Source organism: Macaca nemestrina, chromosome 18 (genome assembly GCF_043159975.1).
Source record: "Macaca nemestrina isolate mMacNem1 chromosome 18, mMacNem.hap1, whole genome shotgun sequence".
Classification (NCBI taxonomy): domain Eukaryota; kingdom Metazoa; phylum Chordata; class Mammalia; order Primates; family Cercopithecidae; genus Macaca; species Macaca nemestrina.
In genome coordinates, this window is record NC_092142.1 from 83,905,344 (window position 1) to 83,926,754 (window position 21,411).

Genomic DNA, 21,411 nt, shown 5'->3' on the forward strand with positions numbered 1-21,411 from the left:
CTATGGAGAGAGATTTTGAAACATTGTTTTTAAAGTGCACTAAAAAAAGGACTAAGTAAAAAGATGGGAGTCAAACGTTCAACAAGCAGCAGTACTCACTGGGCAACATTTATGAGTTGCGCTTGAGCGCCCAGGTCACTGTCATGGGCATGAAAGCATGTAGAGGTTCTGGAAACTGTTTGGGAGTGACCTTAACAGCCTGAGGCTGGATCCACGAACCACAGAAAGGCACCCCCTGAAAACACTGCCATCCATGAAGAACGGGCACTTTGGAAGCCATTTGAGAACTGTCAATTGATTACTTTATTTCATATAAAAGTTACATTGAAAGAAGAGGTTGAAAAGTCAAGTATACTTGATTTGCACACACTTGCCAAGTCTCACAGGATTCAACCACTTGGATAATTGTTTTATTGATATAACAGGATATACATATTAAAAGCCTCACACTGAAGCCCACACGCATGTCCAACCCAGACAACAATGTGCAAATGAGTATGCAAAACAATCCTGGAAACTCGTGTCTCCAGGATCACCCACAATCTATGCTTTGTCCCGGTGGCTGTGACGCAGTTCTTCCCCCAATGACGCACACACTTCTGCGGTGACCAAGTCCACTTCCAAACCCCCTGCAGGTTTGCTCGCTTGGCTAGGACGGTGGCTCAGGTAGGTCCCTTTGTGGTTTTGCATCAGCAGCGGTAGAAGCCCTGATTCGGATGGGGTACAGAGTAATTAAAAACAAAACAGTTCACAGATGAACAGAAAGGCAAAACCGTTCCGGGAGGGAGACGCCAGCTTCTCTTAGCGTGGAGGGCACGTTTAAAGGAAGACCCTCAGACTTGGTCACAGATTGCTTCTTGATGCGTCCGGCAAAAAATGTACAAACCAGGCAAGTTTAAGGCAAGTCCCCACGGAGGGGAGCTGTTGGCTTTCTGGCGTCATTTTAAGCTCCGCACCAAGGATCCCATTTTATCACCTGTGCCGTGGGTGGAGAAGAAAACAAACGCTAACCAAAAAATCCAACGAGGGCGCCAATCCGACCATTCCCAGCTGGAGCGCTGCCTGTGTGGTGGCACGATCGCCCCTGCCAGGGGCTGGCTGCCTCATGGTCCCCTCACCTTCCCAGAGGTACCCAAGAGCTGGGCCCTGCCTCTCCAGTTGGGATGCCTCCCCTGGCCCACACACCACTAACAGGATCCAGCTGCCCAAAGTATCAAGTCACTGAGCCATGGCTCTGCTCTTACCTAGGTGCCATCTATACACTGCTAATTTGGCTGGAACCAAAAAAAAATCGGTTCCAAGGCCCTCAAGCACTCAAGATTTCTTTAAAAAATGAAAGCAGGAGGGCAACGAAGGGCCGCACAGGAACGGCTGTTCTTTGGATCAAGATGTCCTCCAACAGCAATACATTCATAGTAACCACGGGCAGGACCCCGTGGTTCTCTCCCCTCTTCCCTGAAACGTCGGTTTCTAAAAAATAGCTTGTTTGCTGCACACAGCCGGTAAATGTTACACTGCCTGAACAACACTGGCAATTTTGACACACGTGCACACACGCGCACACACGCACAGACACGCGCACACACAGACTTGCTGAGAGTCAAAGGCTGTCTCTTCCGGGGCAGCGGGGAGTGGGCCGGAAGCCACCTTCACTGTTCAGTGCACAGATCTTTTGCAACTTCAGTGCAAAGCATCGGAGCTAATCGAGACCAAAACGTCTTTCTATGTAAACGCCCTGCTGTGATCCGGGGAGTGCACTGCTGAGCGGCGGGGTCAGCAGGAGCCCCCTGAAATGACTGCTCGGAGAATCCCTGTTCACTGGATTGACTGTTTTTCATGATTGGAAACAGCAGCTCAGTACACAGGATTTGAATAACCCATGTAATAACCCAGTCTTCTCCACAGAAGTCCCAACTCTGCAGGAGGCCATGGTGGTTGGCTTCTTTGCATGGCCACATACCTTTCCGTCATTGTACAGGTGGGGACTGAGAGCCTCTTCCTCTGCCATCTGTGACTATAAATATATAAAACTCTGCTTGCTGCAAGCAATTGGTTTGTGTAGGTTCCAGTTGCCCTGTTGGTCACAGATGAGCTGTTGATACCCTTCAGACCCCAAACAAGTAAGTGGACGTCTGTGAGCCAGTTCCAGGCTGATGAGCCGGGCCTCACACTGAGAACTCCGGGCCACCTTTTCTGGGTCTCGTGGGCAGTCGCCTAAATCGGAAGCCGACAAAGGGATTCATCCAGAGGAGTGAGGGGGGGCCCCCAAAGACGGACTTCATCCCTTCCCATCGCAGCCTCCGCTCCCATGTGGGCTTCTCACTTTTCAATCGCTCGATCTCCTGGAAGCAGAAAGAAAAGCAAGTGGCAGCGGCTCCAGGAAGCTTGGCAGACCCCACCAAGCCTTGGAATCACACCGTGCTCAAGCACAGTGTGGGCTCGATGGAGGGTCGGTGAGTGAACTCTCTTTCCCAGCTTTGCCCCAGTCCAGACCCCCACGGCCTCTGTGAGCCCAGCCCCGCTGCAGCCATGCAGCCAGCCCCAACTACCATGATGGCCCTCCCAGCCAGGCACCGACGTTTTTCACTTGTTAGTTACTGTGTACAAACATTTACTGAGCGCCACTCCAGGCCTGCAGAGCCAAGCCCCAAAGGCAGTCAATTCCCTAAAATTTACTGACTGCACTGGGAGCTGGGAATCTGCCTGGCTCTGCTGACTCGCAAATCAAACTGAGACTAGAAATATGCACCGCACAGAATGAAAGAAACAGCAAACACAGGGAGCCTGTTGAAGCTCATCAAGACCGTCCCATTACGCTCCCGAGTCAGTCCACAGGCACCTGTTGTTGACATTAGGACTTTCCATTCAAGCTTGGACCACATATGAAGTCCACACAGCCGAGAACAAAGCTTACCGTCTCGTCGTTGCATATGGAGTGGATTTGGGTGCCAAACATAACTGCAGTGAAAGTGAAAAACAGAAGACCCTCAAGGCACAGGAAGATCAACAGGATTACAGTTATCGGAGGTGAAAAATCACTGCATTCTGCGGACAAGAGGAAGTTGGTTATAACTAGTCCTGAATACCCCGAGTGGCAGAGTGTTTGGCCGGCTTCCAGGGGGAAGTTGTTCACTTGCTAAATGGGCGCATTCATTGTTCTCCAAGGAGCAACGAAGGGCCACCCCTCCGAGCAAAAATTCATACCATGACTTCCTGGCCAGTGGTTTCAAAAGAGTCTGAGGTTTCTATTGACACTGTATTTGTGAATTAAATGGCAACTGAAGCCAAACCAGAGGAGTTGTGTGCACCCATACCAGTGAGCAGTGCTCCCACCTGGGGTGGGACGAGCCAGTCCAGACCTCACTGCATATCTAAGGTAGGATAATGAGCGCCTGTTTTCATTACATTTGATCAGGGTCGATCACTCACGCAAGCAACGCGAAGACTAGTTTGAACAATGGTAGAGCTAGCTAGCTGACCAGGAGACAGACACAAGCTTTCGAGGAAACAATATACTAGCAAAATGGTGGTGTTAAAACTTAATTCTTTAAAATTCAATTCCTAAAATAATTGCAATGATTTCCTTCAAAATTGGAAACCTGGTTCTTCCTTTAAAGCCTTCCCCTTTTACCCAAAAACAGCATGCACGGCCAGGAATGACACACAGCCAGGGAACTTACCAGTCCACTGCCCTCGGACACAGGAGATAAACTGAAATCCACAAAGGATCAGAGCATGAACTGAAGACAGAGCTATGTACATCTACAATGAGGGGGAAATTGATTAGTCATTTTTATTTTTTATATTTTTTAGAAACAGTCTCCCTCTCTTGCCCAGGCTGGAATGCAGTGGGGTAGTCTCGGCTCACTGCAACCTCCGCCTGCCAGGCTCAAACAATTCTCCTGCCTCAGCCTCTCAAGTAGCTGAGACTACAGGCACCATGCCCGGCTAACTGTTTTGCATTTTTAGTAGAGATGGGGTTTCACCATGTTGGCCAGGCTGGTCTGGAACTCCTGACCTCAAGTGATCTATCCAGCCAGTTAGTAATTTAAACAATTAAATCTTTCTAGGAGCAAAGGCTGATGACACATCATGTTTATACCTCCATCTTATTTGTCAGGGAAAAAAATGAGGGAAGGATTAAATTGCAGTAGTTGACATTTTCCTACCCAAGATCATATTAGACCAAGTGGAATAATTTTACAGAAAAATACAGCTGGGCATGGTGGCTCACGCCTATAATCCCAGTACTTTGGGAGGCCAAGGCGGGCAGCTCGCTTAAGCTCAGGAGTTTAAGACCAGTCTGGGCAACATGGCAAAACCCCGTCTATAAAAAAATAAATAGCTGCGCACAGTGGCTCACAACTGTAATCCCAGCACTTTGGGAGGCCAAGGCGGGCAGATCACCTGAGGTCGGGAGTTCAAGACCAGCCCAATCAACATGGAGAAACCCCATCTCTACTAAAAATACAAAATTAGCTGGGCATGGTGGCTCACGCCTGTAATCTCAACTGCTTGGGAGGCTGAGGCAGGAGAATCACTTGAACTTGGGAAGCGAAGCTTGCAGTGAGCCAAGATTGCGCCACTGCACTCCAGCCTAGGCAACAAGAGTAACACTCCGTCTCAAAAAAAAAAAAAAAAAAAAAAAAAAGCTCTAACATACTTTAGGAAGATTCCTGTTATTATTAATAAACGATAGTGATTGAGAACATCTGGGAAAGAATTACAGTGAACACCTAAAATAATACAAACAACATACTGTTTATTTATTGGGACTACTTCCTGCCAATGATAGCACAGTATTATAATTTGAATCCTGGAGAAAAGGTTGGAGAGAAACTAGTCTGACGTTAGTAGATATCCCTGCTCCAGGCAAGAAGCAGTTAAAGAATTTCAAATTCGATGTAAGTCACTACAAAAATATTTTTACTTACAGTGAAGAGCACAAAAAATCTTTGATTCTTTTCTCCTACACAATTGTTCACCCACGGGCAGTGATGATCCATTTTCCGAATACATCTTTTGCAAATACTGAAAAGGAGAGTTTGATTTTTCAGTATTCCATGCTCTGAGGAAACCAGAGTAACACAACCAAATAAAATCAAAGGTGGAGGAAAATTAGAATGCATATTCTAATACAGCATGTCAAAAAAATATCATACATACTATATTCCTTTAAGGTTTATCATTTTAATTAAATGTCTTCTGTTTCCTAAAGAAAATATTCAGTGGACCAACAGGCTGGGACGAAAGGTCACACTGAGCCATACTCCACGAGTTTTCAGACTCTCCCCCAGTAGAGCTCGATCATGTACACCTATCAATAACGTTCCTAATGTTGCAAGCTTGTAAGTCTATTTCAATAAAAAACAAAATTGAATTTTTACCTTCAGAGAAAGAAACATTCTTCGTATCTTCAAATAACTCCTACCATTCAATCCATATTCACTGATGAATATGCAATATGGATTGCATATTCATCTTGAATCATCAACTATACACCCAGGCATGAAGTCATCTTGTGCTTACGGCTATATTTTACTTTTGCCCAAAACACTCTCTATGTCCAATTTTAAATAACCTAATTTGATTATCAATCACTTTTTAGTCCGAGTTTGCACCATTTAATTACATCAAGCGGCATCAATGGCAGCAGCAGGTTCGCTCCAGGAAGATTTGCTATCATAGCGTCACCTGATTTTTTTTTTTCTTTTTTTGAGACGGAGTCTTGCTCTGTCGCCCAGGCTGGAGTGCAGTGGTGCGATCTTGGCTCACTGCAAGCTCCGCCTCCCGGGTTCACGCCATTCTCCTGCCTCAGCCTCCCGAGTAGCTGGGACTACAGGTGCCCGCCATCACGCCCAGCTAATTTATTTATTTATTTATTTTTGTATTTTTAGTAGAGACGGGGTTTCACCGTGTTAGCCAGGATGGTCTCGATCTTCTGACCTTGTGATCCGCCCGCCTTGGCCTCCCGAAGTGCTAGGATTACAGGCTTGAGCCACTGCGCCCCGCCCATAACATCGCCTTCCATTCATTGACCTCGGCTCCCTGCTCATCCTCCATAGCACCTGACTTCCAAAACATTCCCATTTTATCTTAAGAAACAGATTTATTGAAGTATAATTTATATATCATAGGCCAGGCAAGGTGGCTCATGCCTGTAATCCCAGCACTTTGAGAGGCCGAGGCAGGTGGATCACCTGAGGTCAGGAATTCGAGACCAGCCTGGCCAATGTGGCGAAACACCGTCTCTACTAAAAATACAAAAATCAGCCGGGCATGGTGGCAGGCGCCTGTAATCCCAGCTACTAGGGAGGCTGAGGCACCAGAATCGCTTGAGCCTGAAAGGCAGAGGTTGCAGTGAGCCGAGACTGCGCCACTGCACTCCAGCCTGGGTAAAAGAGCAAGACTCCACCCCCCGACACCACAAAAAAATTTACATACCATAAAAATCTACCTATTTGCAATGTACCATTCAATGATTTTTATTCTATCTGCAGAGTTGTGAGACCATCACCATCTAATTTTAGAACATTCCCACCATCCCAGAAAGAAACCTCAGCCCATATGCAGTCACTGCCCATTTCCAACCCCAGCCCAAGACAACCACCCACCGACTCTCCGATACCATTTCATCCTCCTTCACTTTCCGGCCAAACCATGTGGGTACGAATCTTTTACAGCTTTCACTCCAGCCATAAAGCAGTCGGCACCCTGTGTCTGGGCTTCCTCCCGTTGGAGGCCATCGATGGCTTCCAGCCTATTCAAGCAGGCCACAACCCCCCAGGAGAAGGGTACTGTCCAGGTGCAGCCACGCCCCAGCAGTTTCACAGTACAGGGATGTGTGACAACTATTTCCAGGAATGGAGAAATACACCCAGACATCCACACTTCAACACGTGAAATCAACGGCCAGCCCCTCCAGGAGCAGACAAAGGAGTCAGGAGCTGGCAAATCTGGGGGAAAAGGATAAAATACAGCCAAGACCAGCAGGAGTGAGGCATGAGGGCCAGGAAGGCTACTTGAGCCAGGCAGATAACTGGACTGTGGGGTTTAAAAATACAACTTGGTGTTTGAGAGCACACCCAAATAAATACCAAAAAAAAAAAAAAATGAGACCACGCCCAAAACAACCTGGTCTCTAAGCTTCACCACCGTAGGATGTGCCCAGGAGCTGTGAGCACACACGTGCTGGCCCGTAGCATGTGTGCCAAAACAGAGGTGGGAACCTCTTCACCTCCTCCGGTTTTTGAGCCACAGCGAGTCCCTCGGGAAGGAGGGGATCCCTGAGTCTATACTGTTTCCCAGTTCCCAAAAAGACTCTAGGGCACTGGCCCTTTACTCAGCTCCCTACCCCAGAAAGAGCGTGATACCTACAGACCTGCCCCTGCAGCGCTGCCCAGATGCTCGGGGCCCATGTACCTGCAGTGGTGGGCGCGCTCAGGTTTAATACAGCCGCGCACGTACCTGCAGTGGTGGGCGCGCTCGGGTTTAATACAGCAGCACTTCGGGCACTTGTAGATCACTTCCCCGGGCTTCAACTGCAAGCTCTCCATGTATTCTTTTGTAGCGTTTCCTTTGGGTACTGCCCCCTACCATATAAGAAGAATGCATTTTAGTTGGGGAGAAGGAAAGTTAAAAAAAAAAAAACACATCAGGCTGGGCGCGGTGGCTCACGCCTGTAATTCCAGCACTTTGGGAGGCTGAGCCGGGCGGATCACAAGGTCAGGAGTTTGAGATCAGCCTGGCCAACCCAGCCTGGCCAACATGGTGAAACCCCATCTCTAATAAAGATACAAAAAAATAGCCGGGAATGGTGGGGTGTGCCTGTAATCCTAGCTACTCAGGAGGCTGAGGCAGAAGAATCGCTTGAACTCGGGAGGTAGAGGTTGAAGTGAGCCGAGATCGTGCCACTGCACTCCAACCTGGGTGACAGTTTGAGACTCCGTCTCCATAAAAAAAAAATTCATCTTATATTTTCTATATCATCAAACAATAAACAAAAACTACTTTATTATCCCCTTTGATAAATGGCTTAACCACCTGCATTTTCAGAGGCAAGGCTTGTTCCCAGATAAGGGCACTGACTGTCCCCAGGGGGGCAGCGAACCTCTGCGTACAGCACTTCCCTGTAGCCCCTGCTGATGGGGAGGTAACTGACAAGCACTGCCCAGAGTTTGCTTATCGGGCAGTCAGGGAACAAGGAACAAAACAATCTCAAAAAGGACTTTAACTTCGTGTTGCTAAAGTGACGTGATACTTTTGTCTCTTGGCCAACTTCCTCAAAGGCATTTACACACAAACCTGGAGGTGGCAGCCCAGACCACCTGACCCGATTCATGTCTGGCAACGAGGCCACCCAGCAGGAGCAGCACCAGAAACTCGAACGTGCATCCGTCTGTGCCCCAAGTGCCAGAGGAGCTGGACAAGATGAGCGATGGTGAAGCAGTGGAAGGAGGAGTCGGGGAGGTCGTGAGCTGATGGTAAGGGGCAGAGCTGAAAGCCACGAGTCACCCTACCAGCACCACGTCAACTGAGGACCCGATGTAGGGAAGGTGAGGCCAGAGCTGGCTGCAACAGCAAAGGCTTTGTTCTTTGGGCAGTGGAGATATATCAAAACCATGTTTGTGGGAGACAATTCTGGGAGCTGTGGCGGGGTGGAATAAGATAGGCAGACCTGCCTGGGGGGTTCCAATGCCTCAAGAAGAGGAACAAGGCCTTGTGTCTGCTTCTTAGCCCAGAGTCTGCATTTCACGTAGAAATCACAGGTCTGGAGAATGAGACCCACAGACATTGGGAACAGCAGTCGGGGCTGCAGTGGTTGTGCAAAGACAGGGGATATAGGTGGGGTGCAAATGGAAGGTGGGAGCTAACAGCCTGGGAGATGGCAGACGTGGTGAAGGGCTCTGCCAACAGCAAATGGCCCTGCTGGAGCTCCTTAAAATGCAGGTGCCTGGCTGGGCTCGGGAGCCACAGATCTGAATCTCTGCAGGGTGAGGGTTGACATCCAAATTTTAGAAAGTTCAGCAGGTGAGCGCCCTGCAGAGCCAGAGACTGCGGCCCTCTGGATTCAGGGCTCACAATGGGCCAGAGCTAGAGCCTCGGGCAGCACAGGCAGGGGCCCCAGGAGGGGCTGCAAGGCAAATGTGAGCATTCACTGCCCAAACCTCCCCCGAAGTTTACTTCCTCCAAACAAGGCTCCGTCAGTCCCGTGGCCCTAATATGGGGAAGCTGTTTTGGTCAAAATCAAAGTGTTTCCTAACACACTGCCTCCTCAAAGAAGTTAGAAAAGGGTTTAAACTCATCTTTGAAAACTTAAATCAGAATCAGTAAAACATTTTACTGGCTGGGCACGGTGGCTCACGTCTGTAATCCCAGAACTTTGGGAGGCTGAGGTGGGTGGATCATGAGGTTAGGAGTTCAAGACGAGCCTGGCCAAGATGGCAAAACCCCATCTCTACTAAAAATACAAAAATTAGCTGGGCGTGGTGGCGGGCACCTGTAATATCCTAGCTACTCAGGAGGGTAAGGCAGAAAACCCAGGAGGTGGAAGTTGCAGTGAGCTGAGATTGTGCCACTGCACTCCAGCCTGGGCCACAGAGTGAGACTCTGTACCCCCCCACCCCTACCCCCCAAAAAAATTACATTCCACAATTTGGAGTCTTTTGTTGTTGTTATTGTTTTGAGACAGAGTCTCGCTCTGTTGCCCAGGCTGGAGTGCAGTGGCGTGATCTTGGCTCGTTGCAACCTCTGCTTCCAGGATTCAAGCGATTCTCCTGCCTCAGCCCTACCAAGTAGCTGGGATTACAGGCACCCACCACCACACCCGCCTAATTTTTTGTATTTTTAGTTGAGACAGGGTTTCGCCATGTTGGCCAGGCTGGTCTCGAACTCCTGACCTCAGGTGATCCAACCGCCTCAGCCTTCCAAAGTGCTAGGATTACGGGCATGAGCCACCACACCCGGCCTGGAGTCTTTAATCAACTTTCCTCCAGCAATCTAGGGATCTTAACACTGCTTTGATTTATAAAATCCCACAATGTTGCATATATGCCTCAGGTGACAGCTGAGTGTTATAAATCTCCTCAATAAGAGGAAATGGGCCAGATTTTAAAACTGCAAACACCGTAATTTTATGAGCCATGCATGCACTTTCCCGCAGCAGCAAATATGATACGATGTGGCACGATACTTCTGGAAAGTGGCCACCCCAACGCTACCCCAGTTTTTGGTCACTTATGAGCAAGGAAAGGCATTTCGAAGGGGTAGCCAAGTACGCACTGGGTGATCCTCAGGGACCTGAGACTGTGGGATTTCAGGCACTTGCTGGGTCCAGGGATTCCTTTTTGTTGCTCAGAACCCTGACAGACAGTGAACCCAGGCAGACAATGAAACTCTTCACGGGCATGGTCTCCTGGGGATTTCATGGAGGGGTTCCATCCACCTGAGGCCCCAAGTCTATCACTTACATTTTCATCCTGAGCCTTTCGAGGTGTGGTTTGACAGAAACAGAGACCATATGCAGAGGGGGTGTGCATGGCTGCACCATCTCAAAGGGCCTTGCCCGGATGTGCCCATGACAACAGCCGCAGGGGCTGCAGCACCATCTCCTCTGCACCCATGGGGCGTTCTTCCTCCCACCAGAACAAACCTTCCAAGTAATTGAGCACATTCCTCAGTTCCCATTTTAACCATTTTCGGGAGGTTTTTTCTAAAACACTTCTTGAATGTTTCCCGCCCATCTTCTTGTGGGACTGACCACAGGCTCCAGGCCATAGGATGCCTTCAGGCTCCTTCCTCCCACCCCAAACACCTGGCTGCCTCCCTTCAGAGGTGCTCCCTGATTGGCTGTTCCCTCTCATGGTGCCCCTGCCCATATCCCACTTCCAGTCTGCCCTGATGAGACAAAGCAGCCAGTCAGGCCCGGGCAAAGCACACACTGCCACCTCGCCCTTCTAGGGCAGTTAGGCTTTGCAGAGCATGCTTCCTGTCCTCTCTCCACTGCTCTCCACCCCAGCTCCCTATCATGCATTCTGGATCCCCAGGGCCTAACTAAGGGGCAGGTAAGAATGGGGCTGGGCCTGTGGATCTGCCTCCTAATTTATGGAAAATGCTGGGGAGGAGGAACATGTCAAAACCCAGTACAGGGATGTCAACTGCAAACAAAGAACTGTGTTTCTTCAACCTAAACCCCAAGAGAAAAAAAGAGATTGCAGCAACCACACAAATTAATTAAAAGAGATGTTATAGACATATAAACCAATCACATTGTGTGGATCCTTATTTGGATCCTGATTCAAGGGAAAAAAATTATAAAAGAATTGAGACAGGCCACTCACGGTGGCTCACACCTATAATCCCAGCACTTTGGGAGGCCGAGGCAGGCGGATCACTTGAGGTCAGGAGTTCAAGACCAGCCTGACCAACATGGTGAAACCCCGTCTCTACTAAAAATACAAAAATTAACTGGGCGTGGTGGCACATGCCTATAATCCCAGCTACTCAGGAGGCTGAGGTGACAGAATCGCTTGAACCCAGGAGGTGACTGTTGCAATGAGCCGAGATTGGGCCATTGCACTCCAGCCTGGGCAACAGAGTGAGACTCTGTCTCAAAAAAAATTGAGACAATTGAGGGAAGCTGAACTCTAACAGGATAGATGGTATTAAATATTGTATTGCTTTACATGAGCTACCAGTATTGAAGTTATATTTTTACAAACAGCCCTTTTAAAAGATACACACATTTACAAATGAAACGAAAGAATGAGTGAGATTTAGGTGGGTTATCTGGGCAGGGAACAGCATGGGCGAGGCCACCCTGTGAGGTGGTGACAAGCTCAAGGCGGAGTGCTCTTTTCTTCCTACCGTGCACATTTGGAATTTCCCATAAGAAGTGAAATTGTCAAGGCCGGGGCTCTGGAGACAGACAACCTGGTTCAAATCCCAGCCTGGCCTCTTACTGGCAGTGAGGTCTCATGTTCTCACACGGATGTTCCGCCTACGTCCCAGCACTGCTGTGAGGGTGGGAGGAAAGCATGCTTTTGGCAGAGCTCCTGGACGGCAGCCGAGGCCCCATGAAGGGTACCTCTGGAAGGCACTCGCACAGCTGCCGAGAAGGCTCACGGGCATCCACGGGGCTGGCACTGAAGACACAGGCTCCATCAGGTGAAGGGATGCGGGGCCCGGGGCCCGGGACCGTGGGTGGCCTTCCTCCCTCCCAGCCCTCTCACGATCCTAAAGTGAAGCTTGGGATCAAAGTCGCATCCTTCCACAGCAGGGTTCATTGCTCTATCAGCAGGCCTCCGACCCCATCTTCCCCTCCACGCCCCACTCAAAGCACCAGTGACTTTCCGCAAGTGACAATACAAACCCAGGCCAATCCCAGCAAGGATTGGTCCTATTGGTTTAGAAAAATGACATGAAGTCCCACTGGGGTATCTGCCCCAACCCCTTAACTGTTCAGTTCAGAGGTGATGTGATGGTTCTAGTTCGGCCTGGACTGGACCCTGGTAGGGTAAAGACATGATCTGTGGACAGAAGAAATCAACTCCCCACTAGGAAGACAGAGATGACACCTGACCCTCCTGGGCCATGCCCACTCTCCCCTTCAGAACAGTAGAGCTAGACATCAGTGACTGCCACTCCACCTGCTCTGGGGACTGCCCTTCTTCCCTGGGCAGCAGGAAAGCCAGGACTCAGACAAAGCCTGAGGGCAGCTGCCAGCCTCTCCCCTCTGTCCACCTGCCAGCAGCCAAAGGCGTCCTTGCCCTGGGGCTCTGCATACTCCCCCTTCCTCAGTTTCATTTACAGTGACTCCTGGCGGTTTCTGTCACTTGTCACCAGAGTCCTAATATGTGACATGGGTTAAACAGTGACATCCAAATAGACAAAGGACTCAAGCAGACATTCCTCCAAAGAAGACACACAAATGACCAACAAGCACATGAAATGATGCTCAACATCGTTGGTCATCAGGCAGATACACAGCAAAGACAGATACGGCGTCACAAAAGAAGGGCAATAATGTGTTGAAGACGTGGACACACTGCAGATGGGAATGTAAAATGGTGTGGACGCTTCGGTGTTTGGGTTTTTTTTTTTTTTCATTCCCTTCCCCACAATTTTTTTTCCCCTTTTTCTTTTTTCCCCCCAGACACTTTAGAGAATACTTGGCAGTTCCACAAAAAGTTAAACATAGAGTCACCATATGTCCCAGCGACTCCACTCCTAGGTATATACCCAAGAGAAATGAAACATGCATCCACACAAAAACTTACACGACTGTTCAGAGCAGCATGATTCGTAACAGCCGAAAAGCGGAACTTGCCCAAATGCCCATCAACTAACGACGGTTATAAGCGAGACAGGTCCGGCCAAAGCATGGAATATTATTCAGCCCTAAACCAAACGAAGCACTGATCATGCCACAGCACGATGGACCCTGAAAACACAATGCCTAGTGAAAGCCAGGCACAAAAGGTTACAGATGAGATGACTATGAAAGTCCCTGAACAGGCAAATTCCACAGAGACAGCAGATGAGTGGTTGCCAGGGGCAGAGGGCACTGGGGGGGAAGGGGCTGGGAAGTGATGGCTAAGGGGTGTGGGGTTCCTTTCTGAGGTGATAAAAAATGTCCTAAAACTGACTAGGTGATGGTTGGACACTCTGTGGATGCACTAAACACCACAGACTAGACACAAGGATGGATTTAGTGCTATATGAATTAAATCTCAATCAAAACACCCCTGACATCCAAGATCTCCAACTTCTCCCTCAGAATGTTCCATTCAACATTCTCTGCAGTAATACGACAAACAAAAGAAATCTGCCCCCCAGGGCGGCAGCATGCCCTGGCACACACCTTCTACCCCGACTTCCTGGCTGCCTCCAGTTCTCCAGGCTTCCGGGGCCTTTTCCCCAGGAGCAGGAGCTGGACTGCTGAGTAGCTGTAGAGTCCAAGCGCAGAGGAGAAAGGGGCAAACTGCTGAGGAGTCCCAGCCAGGCTGACCCTCCCCCGTGTCCCACCCCACACTCACAAGCAGGAGGCTTTGCACAGACTCGGTTCCCTCACCACAACTGCCCACAAGGGTTGGGTCCAGCCCAGTTTTCACTGTGTGGGCAGATGGTCAGAAGTCACTGGATTTTTCCTACAAGGCAATATTCCAGTAAAAATCGCTGAGCTGGACCTGGCCCTGTAGCTGGCCCTCTCCTTAGTCAAAGTGCCTGGGCACTTTGCTTGGGCAACAAGCAAGGAGTTTTACTGCAGCCAAGGAAGGAGAGGGCAGAGACCCACAGGGATCAGGAGCGGGGTCTGGCTCCTAGAGGGAGACTTGCTGCGTAAAAGGAAATGACGACACCGCCTTTAATTATCTGAAGGCACAAACCCGTCAGAGAAGAGACTCGGTAACCGTCAAAGACTCCACCGTCAGATCAGGCTACAAAGCCACTGGCAGACTTTGCTTCCAAGTTTGTCCCCAAGGTACCACCCCCCAGCTGCCCACTGGGTTGGGCCTGTAATACTGTTCCACTCCCAGGACAGCTGCCCACGACCTCTCCTAGTAAAACAGAAGAAAGTAAACAATGTACATCCAAACCCTGAATAATTAATTCAGATAAAGCAAAGACAGATAAAGCCACATGTAGACCACATTCTGTGAGCTCATCGGTTGTAGTTTATCCTCAAAAAAGAGTCCTCATCAGGCATGATGGCTCACGCTTGTAATCTCAGCACTTTGGGAGGCTGAGGTGGGTGGACCACCTGAGGTCAGGAGTTCAAGACCAGTCTGACCAACATGAAACCTGTCTCTACTAAATATACAAAATTAGCCGGACATGGTGGTACATGCCTGTAATCCTAGCTACTCAGGGGTCTGAGGCAGGAGAATAGCTTGAACCCAGGAGGCAGAGGTTGTAGTGAGCCAAGATCGTACATTGCACTCCAGCCTGGACAATAAGAGCGAAACTCCATCTCAAAAAAAAAAAAAAAAAAAAAGTCCTAATTTTATTAACTTCTGGGTACCTTCTTTAGAGAAAGCTTAGAAATAGATGATAGCCCAGTAGATTTTACATTGACAAATGGGGAGTCCCTATATCATGGTTTAAAACCACGGTTTTAAAGCAGTGGAAAGAACTTTTTTCAAATGAAAATCTACTGACTGTTATACCTGGCCTCGCACGCCTGCAGCTGCTGGGCGTCTCTCCTCCGAGCTCTGCGGGGAGCCTGGAACTCACTGACTACAGGTGACGGATGGCTAAGCTGCAAAGATCTGTACAATCGGCCCGAATGCTGTTCCCTGATTGAAGGATGTCTCAAAACTCAGGAACAGCCTCAAAGCCCAGGTGTAAGCTGAACCTGGTGGCCTGCAAGACGTCAGGAACTGGGTGTATTTCACTGTGCTAGGTCTGGCCTATGTTTATTCTCAGCCTAAAGGGAATCTGCTCCCAAAATGAGCTCAGTCCATCTCTCCTGTTCCACACCCATGTCAATCTGTCCCTGTGCACCGCTTCCTCCAACAGGTCAGCCACACCTGAGCACACTGCTAATTATGGAATCCTTCCTCTCTGCTTTTCAGGCAGGTTGAGCCTTTACCTTTTACCAGCTGGCTGAACACAACGTTTGCTTCAGGATTTAGCTGAGACATGACAACGAGAGAACTACAGAGCTAGAAAGAACTTAGGAAAAATATCTAACCTTCTAGCTCAGTGAAGTTCACATAGTTGCTTACAGTCAAATGACAACTGAAAAGACTGGTAAAGTGGTGACATCTAGAACCCAGGCTTCCCAGCTTTCAGTCTGTCCTTGGGAAAAACAAAATATTTAAACTAGAAGGGATTTTAGAAATTACCTAACACAGGCCGGGTGTGGTGGCTCACGCGTGTAATCCCAGCACTCTGGGAGACGGAGGCGGGTGGATCACCTGAGGTGTCAGGAGTTTGAGACCAGCCTGGCAAACATGGTGAAACCCTGTCTCTACTAAAAATACAAAAAAATTAGCCGGGCATGGTGGTGCGCACCTGTGATCCCAGCTACTGAGGAAGCTGAGGTAGGAGAATCGCTTGAAACCAGGAGGCAGAGGTTGTAGTGAGCCGAGATTGCATCACTGTACTCCAGGCTGGGAGACAGAGCGAAATGCCATCTCCAAAATAAATAAATAAATAAACTTAGCACTGGGTGTGGTTGTGCTTGTCTGTAATCCCAGCTACTCGGGAGGATGAGGCACAAGACTCAATTCAACCTGGGAGGCAGAGGTTGCAGTGAGCCATAGTTACACCACTGCACTCCAGCCTGGGCAATACAGCGAGACTCCGTCTCAAAGAAGAAGAAAAAAAAAAAGAAAGAAAAGAAAAAAATTAGCACAATGGGCTAATACATTCCATCAGCATACCATGATATCACTACTGTTTAAGCAATGTTTCTTCTCCAGTTATGACATGGAAAAGGCTAGAAGCTTGTGTCCAGGAATTAATAAAAACCTGAGGTCATTCACCACATGGTCTGCGTGCGACACTAGACCAGACACAAGAGAGCCACCCAGCGAGGCAGCCAGTACTCACAGGGTCGGTGAGCATGGTTCTCAGGTGGGACGACAGGGCAAGCACGGCCAAGCAGTTAAAGATGACCCCATTGACCACAGAGTACCAGAAGTCTTTGGAAGGCAGCAGCATGACGAAAGTCACCACGAAGTCTGCATAGGCGACCAGAAGCCACGTCATGACAGCACAGATCATGCCACAGCCATCACGGATGAACCAGACCCGGTCAGCCACGTCAGCCTCGGAGGAGGAGGATGATGAAGAGTCATAGTTGTCATTTTCAGCCAGGAGAGGATGATGCTCGACGTCCCGGAGCCTGTGTCCTGATGGCTGCATGATTTCCCTGACGCACCCTGGGGAGGGGGACGACACAGAGCTGGTGAGGCTCAAAAAGCTCACAAGCTATACCTTAAATATGATGTGTTATGGTTGGTCCTTGGCCATTTCATAAAGTTAGTCTAAATACACACAGTGGGAAAGAAGAACATAATATCTAAATTTTTAAATCTCTGACTTTATTGATTGCTTTACTACAACACAGTGAGTCCCACAGTACAGGTTATGCCTACATACAACAAAACCTATGCCAACCGTGGCCACAAAGATTATGGAAAGCACAAGCTAGACGCGAAGTCCCAGCACCAGGTTCCCCAGCAGGGTGGAGAGGAGCTCTGCTGTATCACTGCTGCACTCGCTCCCCAGCCCCACCTGTCCCTCCTCTGCTCAGCAGCTCGCCTCAGTGCTCCCAAGCAGGCGCCCAGCACAGACTTTAGCAAACAGCACGATGAAAGAACGACAAGTAAGTCACTGGTTCTCTATTCATCTTTACACCGCCTCATACACACTGACCTCATCGGTCTTACCTGTTTCTTCTCAATTTGATTCTCAGTTTATCCTCACTTCTCTGTGATGTTTTTGGAGCAGGCTCCCATTTTTATATCTCTGTTCGTTGACACTCTATCCTGCTTCTAGAATGCCCTTCATCTCTATCTTTTTTTTTTTTTTTGAAACCGAGTCTCATTCTGTTGCCCAGGCTGGAGTGCAGTGGCGCGATCTTGGCTCACTGCAACCTCCATCTCCCGGGTTCAAGTGATTCTCCTGCCTCAGCCTCCTGAGTAGCTGGGATCACAGGCGCCTGCCACCACGCCCGGCTAATTTTTTTGTATTTTTAGTAGAAATGGAGTTTCACCATATTGGCCAGGCTGGTCTCAAACTCCTGACCTCAGGTGATCCACCCACCTCAGCCTCCCAAATTGCTGGGATTACAGGCGTGAGCCACCGCACCCAGCCTCTATTTTAATCTTCTAAAAGTTTCCTGTTTTTGTTATTTTTGGGAACACAGTCTCCCTCTGTTGCCCAAGCTGGAGTGCAGTGCCACAATCACAGCTCACAGACGAGGTCTCACTATGTTGCCTGGGCTGCTCTGGAACTCCTGGGCTCAATCTTCCTGCCTCAGCCTTCCAGAGTCCTGGGATTACAGATAAGAGCCACCATGCCCAGCCTTTCCTTCATTTATTAATCCATTCTTTTGCAAGCCATCCTTTTGACACTTCTAACCTATTCCCCATAGCATCTGATTTCTAAGAACATACAAGATCTAAAGAAACTAAAGAGAAAAGTGGGACCAGGCACAGTGGCTCACGCCTGTAAGCCCAGCATTTTGGGAGGCTGAGGCAGGTGGATCACTTCGGGTCAGGAGTTTGAGACCAGCCTGCCCAACAAGGTGAAACCCCGTCTCTACTAAAAATACAAAAACTAGCCGGGTGTGGTGTCACGCGCCTGTAATCCCAGCTACTCAGGAGGCTGAGGCGGGAGAATCGCTTGAACCCGGGAGGCAGAGGCTGCAGTGAGCCGAGATCACGCCACTGCACTCCAGCCTGGACAAAAGAGCGAGACTCAGTCTCAAAAAATAAATAAATAAATAAATAAATAAATAAGTGGGCCAGGTGCAGTGGCTCACACCTGTAACCCCAGCACTTTCAGACGCCAAGGCAGGTGGATCACAAGGTTACAAGTTCAAGACCAGCATGGCCAAGATGGTGAAACCCTGTCTCTACTAAAAATACAAAAATTAGTCGGGCACAGTGGCAGGCGCCTGTAATCCCAGCTACTCGGGAGGCTGAGGCAGAAGAATCGCTTGAACCCAGGCGGTTGGAGGTTGCCGTGAGCTGAGATTGCACCACTGCACTCTAGCCTAGTGACAGAGCAAGACTCCCTCTCCAGGAAGAAAAAGAAAAAAGTGCACTTTTCCTGGTAACTATTTTGACTGCTTCTTTGATTGCACACCCTTCTCTTATCGGTGTTTGCTCTGAGAGCTGTAATATCACAGATAAAGAGCCAGGGAAAGGAAGAGACAGTCAATTTCGCCTTAGCTTTCCCATGGGGAGAAAACACTGACAAATATTATAACGAACTGACCCTGGCACTTTCTCAGAGCAGGAGCGCTCCTCATGCTTTAAGCAGGCAGAGTGCAGAAACCTGGCTTCTGAAATGCGAATAAAGGAGAGTAATAAGAATGTTCTCAGAGGTCAGGCCACTACAACTGAGTAACAGCACTGGGTGCTGTTTTTCAAATCTGGGTGTGACTTTTGCTTTTCTTAAATGCAACTGGAACACAGCAATTATGAAAATATTTGCCGAATGAACATGTGGTGAGGGTTCATTTGCCAAATACTTTACAAAATTTCCTCTCGATACAAAAATGCTGACTGGTACCAGAGCAAAATGAAATTGTTTTCCAAAGTCAGTAAAATAGCCCTATTTTTCAATCAGATAAAAGCAGCTTTAAAAAATGTTTAAGGCTGGGTGCAGTGGCTCACATCTGTAACCCCAGCACTTTGGGAGACTGAGGCAGAAGGATCATTTGAGCCCAGGAGTTTGAGATCAGCCTGGGCACCAGAGTAAGACCTCATCTCTACAGAAAATAAAAATTAGCCAGGCATGGTGGCTTGCGCTGTAGTCCCACCTACTAGGGAGGCTGAGGTGGGAAGACTGCTTGAGCCTGGGAGGTTGAGGCTGCAATGAGTCATGATCATGCCACTGCACTCCAGCCAGGGTGGCAGAGAGACCCTGTCTCAAAAAATAAAAATAAAAATAAATAAATGCTTAAGGCCAAGTGTGGTGGCTTACACCTGTCATCTCAGCACTTTGGGAGGCCAAGGTGGGAGGATCTCTTGAGCCCAGGAGTTTGAGACTGGCCTGAGCAACATGTGAAGACCCAATCTCTATAAAAAAAAAAATTTTTTTTTCATTAGTCAGGTGTGGTGGCACGCACCTGTACCCCTAGATGTGTGGGAGACTGAGGTGGCAGGATCGCTTGAGCCTGGCAGGTTGAGGCTACAGAGAGCCACGATCCCACCACTGCATTCCAGCCTGGTCAACGGAGTAAGATCCAGTGTCAAAAAAATTGTTTTAATTTAAAAAAATTTTTAAATAAGCATTTAAGTGAAATAGAAGAAACTAGAGATCAAACGAATTTGGATGGACCCCTTAGCCAGCCATTCCTTCAGCATTTTCTGAACCGACGTCTTCCGGATCTGTCTGCTCAACATCCCCTGCAAACACCTTTGCAGCGCCCATTTCCTCTACATAAACCCCATTCACCTGCAGAGCCTAACTTTTCTCTCTTCTAGGCAAGCCACCCTGAAAAGGGAATTCTCTTTCTTCTGAGGAGCAATTTGTGAAGGGGTCTCTAGACATCAGATGTGACCATCTGGACATGAAGGCTGAAACTGCTTCTGCCTGCACCACTAGTAAAAGCCTGACTGTCAGGGGGCTGAGAAAGTACCTGGAAGTTTCTCTGCCTCTGCTGAAGCCCTGGGCACGCTCACCAGCTCTCCCTCCCGGGTACTTACCACTTGCTACCCAAGAGCTCTTGCAGGTTCCACCTCCCTGCCTGATGTCAGCCCCTCCAGGGCGGTCTGGGTCTCCTCCCGCTCTGTTCCCCTTGTGCCTTGCATGCTGTCTGGCGCACAGCAAGGGCATGTTTGCTAAAAGGCAGACGTAACAAAAAGCAAGCAGTCCCTCTCTCAGATTCCAATCACCTCCTGCTGATTTCCATCTAAGTTTCTTGGTGAATCACATCTGTGGGCCTGGGTACATCAAGGCCGTAAGCTGAAAAATTCCTCTGACCAGAACCGTTTTGCTTTATGTTGACTTCTCTAATAGGACACATTCCATCAGAAAAGGAAGGGTGCTTACCAGGCAGTAAAACAAGCTGTACTTTTGTCAGAGCGCAATGTTTGGGCAGTCTGAGCTCTCTCCAGAAAGCAGGGCCCCTTGAAAGTCTTCTAAAGGCAGACATGTGACACCTGAGCCAGCTCAGCTCTGCCTTCCCAGTTCAGGTCGTGGTGAGACCTCCATGGAGTGCAAGATGCTGCTGTGGCTCCATGTCTGACCTGGGGGTGCGGATGGGCAGGCACCGCTGTGTAAGGAGAGCGCCCACAGACACCGAACACTGGCCATGGCAGGACATTCCCATAAGCACATATTAGGGTGACGTGTAACACTTGAGGGCTTTAGTGCCCTATCTATAAGATCCGTTAGAAGTCAACAGGAAAATAACATAAGATCCAAAAATCCCTTTATTTTCAAGAAAGCAACAAACAAATATCGCAAGGTTAGGCTGGACAAATACAGCTCTCAGTAACAAAGTGCACTCGCATCTCTGAGTCACTGTATTTACACTTGAGTAATGCAACAGGAAGGGAGGGGAAGAAATGAAGAAATCATTCCTTTACATGGAACCCTAATCTAAAAGCAAACAGCACAGCCATTTGAGATGCGGTATTAAAATGCACACACTCCTTAGGAGTAAGGGCACAGCCTTATTCTGCACTGAATTCCAAAACCACTGTTGACTTCATACTCAAGACAGTT

The 21,411-nt window shown here is 48.8% G+C and overlaps 1 protein-coding gene across 5 annotated transcripts in view; it reads right to left on the minus strand.

The window, feature by feature from the left end:
* Positions 1 to 279: 279 nt before the first annotated feature.
* The window catches only part of LOC105496784 (zinc finger DHHC-type palmitoyltransferase 7), a 40,915-nt gene continuing 19,783 nt past the window's right edge, over positions 280 to 21,411 (minus strand). For 4 of the 5 annotated variants that reach the window (XM_071085032.1, XM_071085033.1, XM_071085034.1 and 1 more), the window contains exons 3-8: positions 16,555 to 16,886; positions 7,423 to 7,592; positions 4,935 to 5,031; positions 3,681 to 3,762; positions 2,915 to 3,045; positions 280 to 2,342 (exon numbers count right to left, since the gene is read on the minus strand). In XM_071085032.1, the coding sequence (XP_070941133.1) occupies positions 2,166 to 2,342; positions 2,915 to 3,045; positions 3,681 to 3,762; positions 4,935 to 5,031; positions 7,423 to 7,592; positions 16,555 to 16,869 (972 nt within the window). In that variant the 5' untranslated portion in view covers positions 16,870 to 16,886 and the 3' untranslated portion in view covers positions 280 to 2,165. The remainder of the gene's footprint in view (positions 2,343 to 2,914; positions 3,046 to 3,680; positions 3,763 to 4,934; positions 5,032 to 7,422; positions 7,593 to 16,554; positions 16,887 to 21,411) is intronic. The other variant, XM_011767382.3, reaches the window with a different exon arrangement.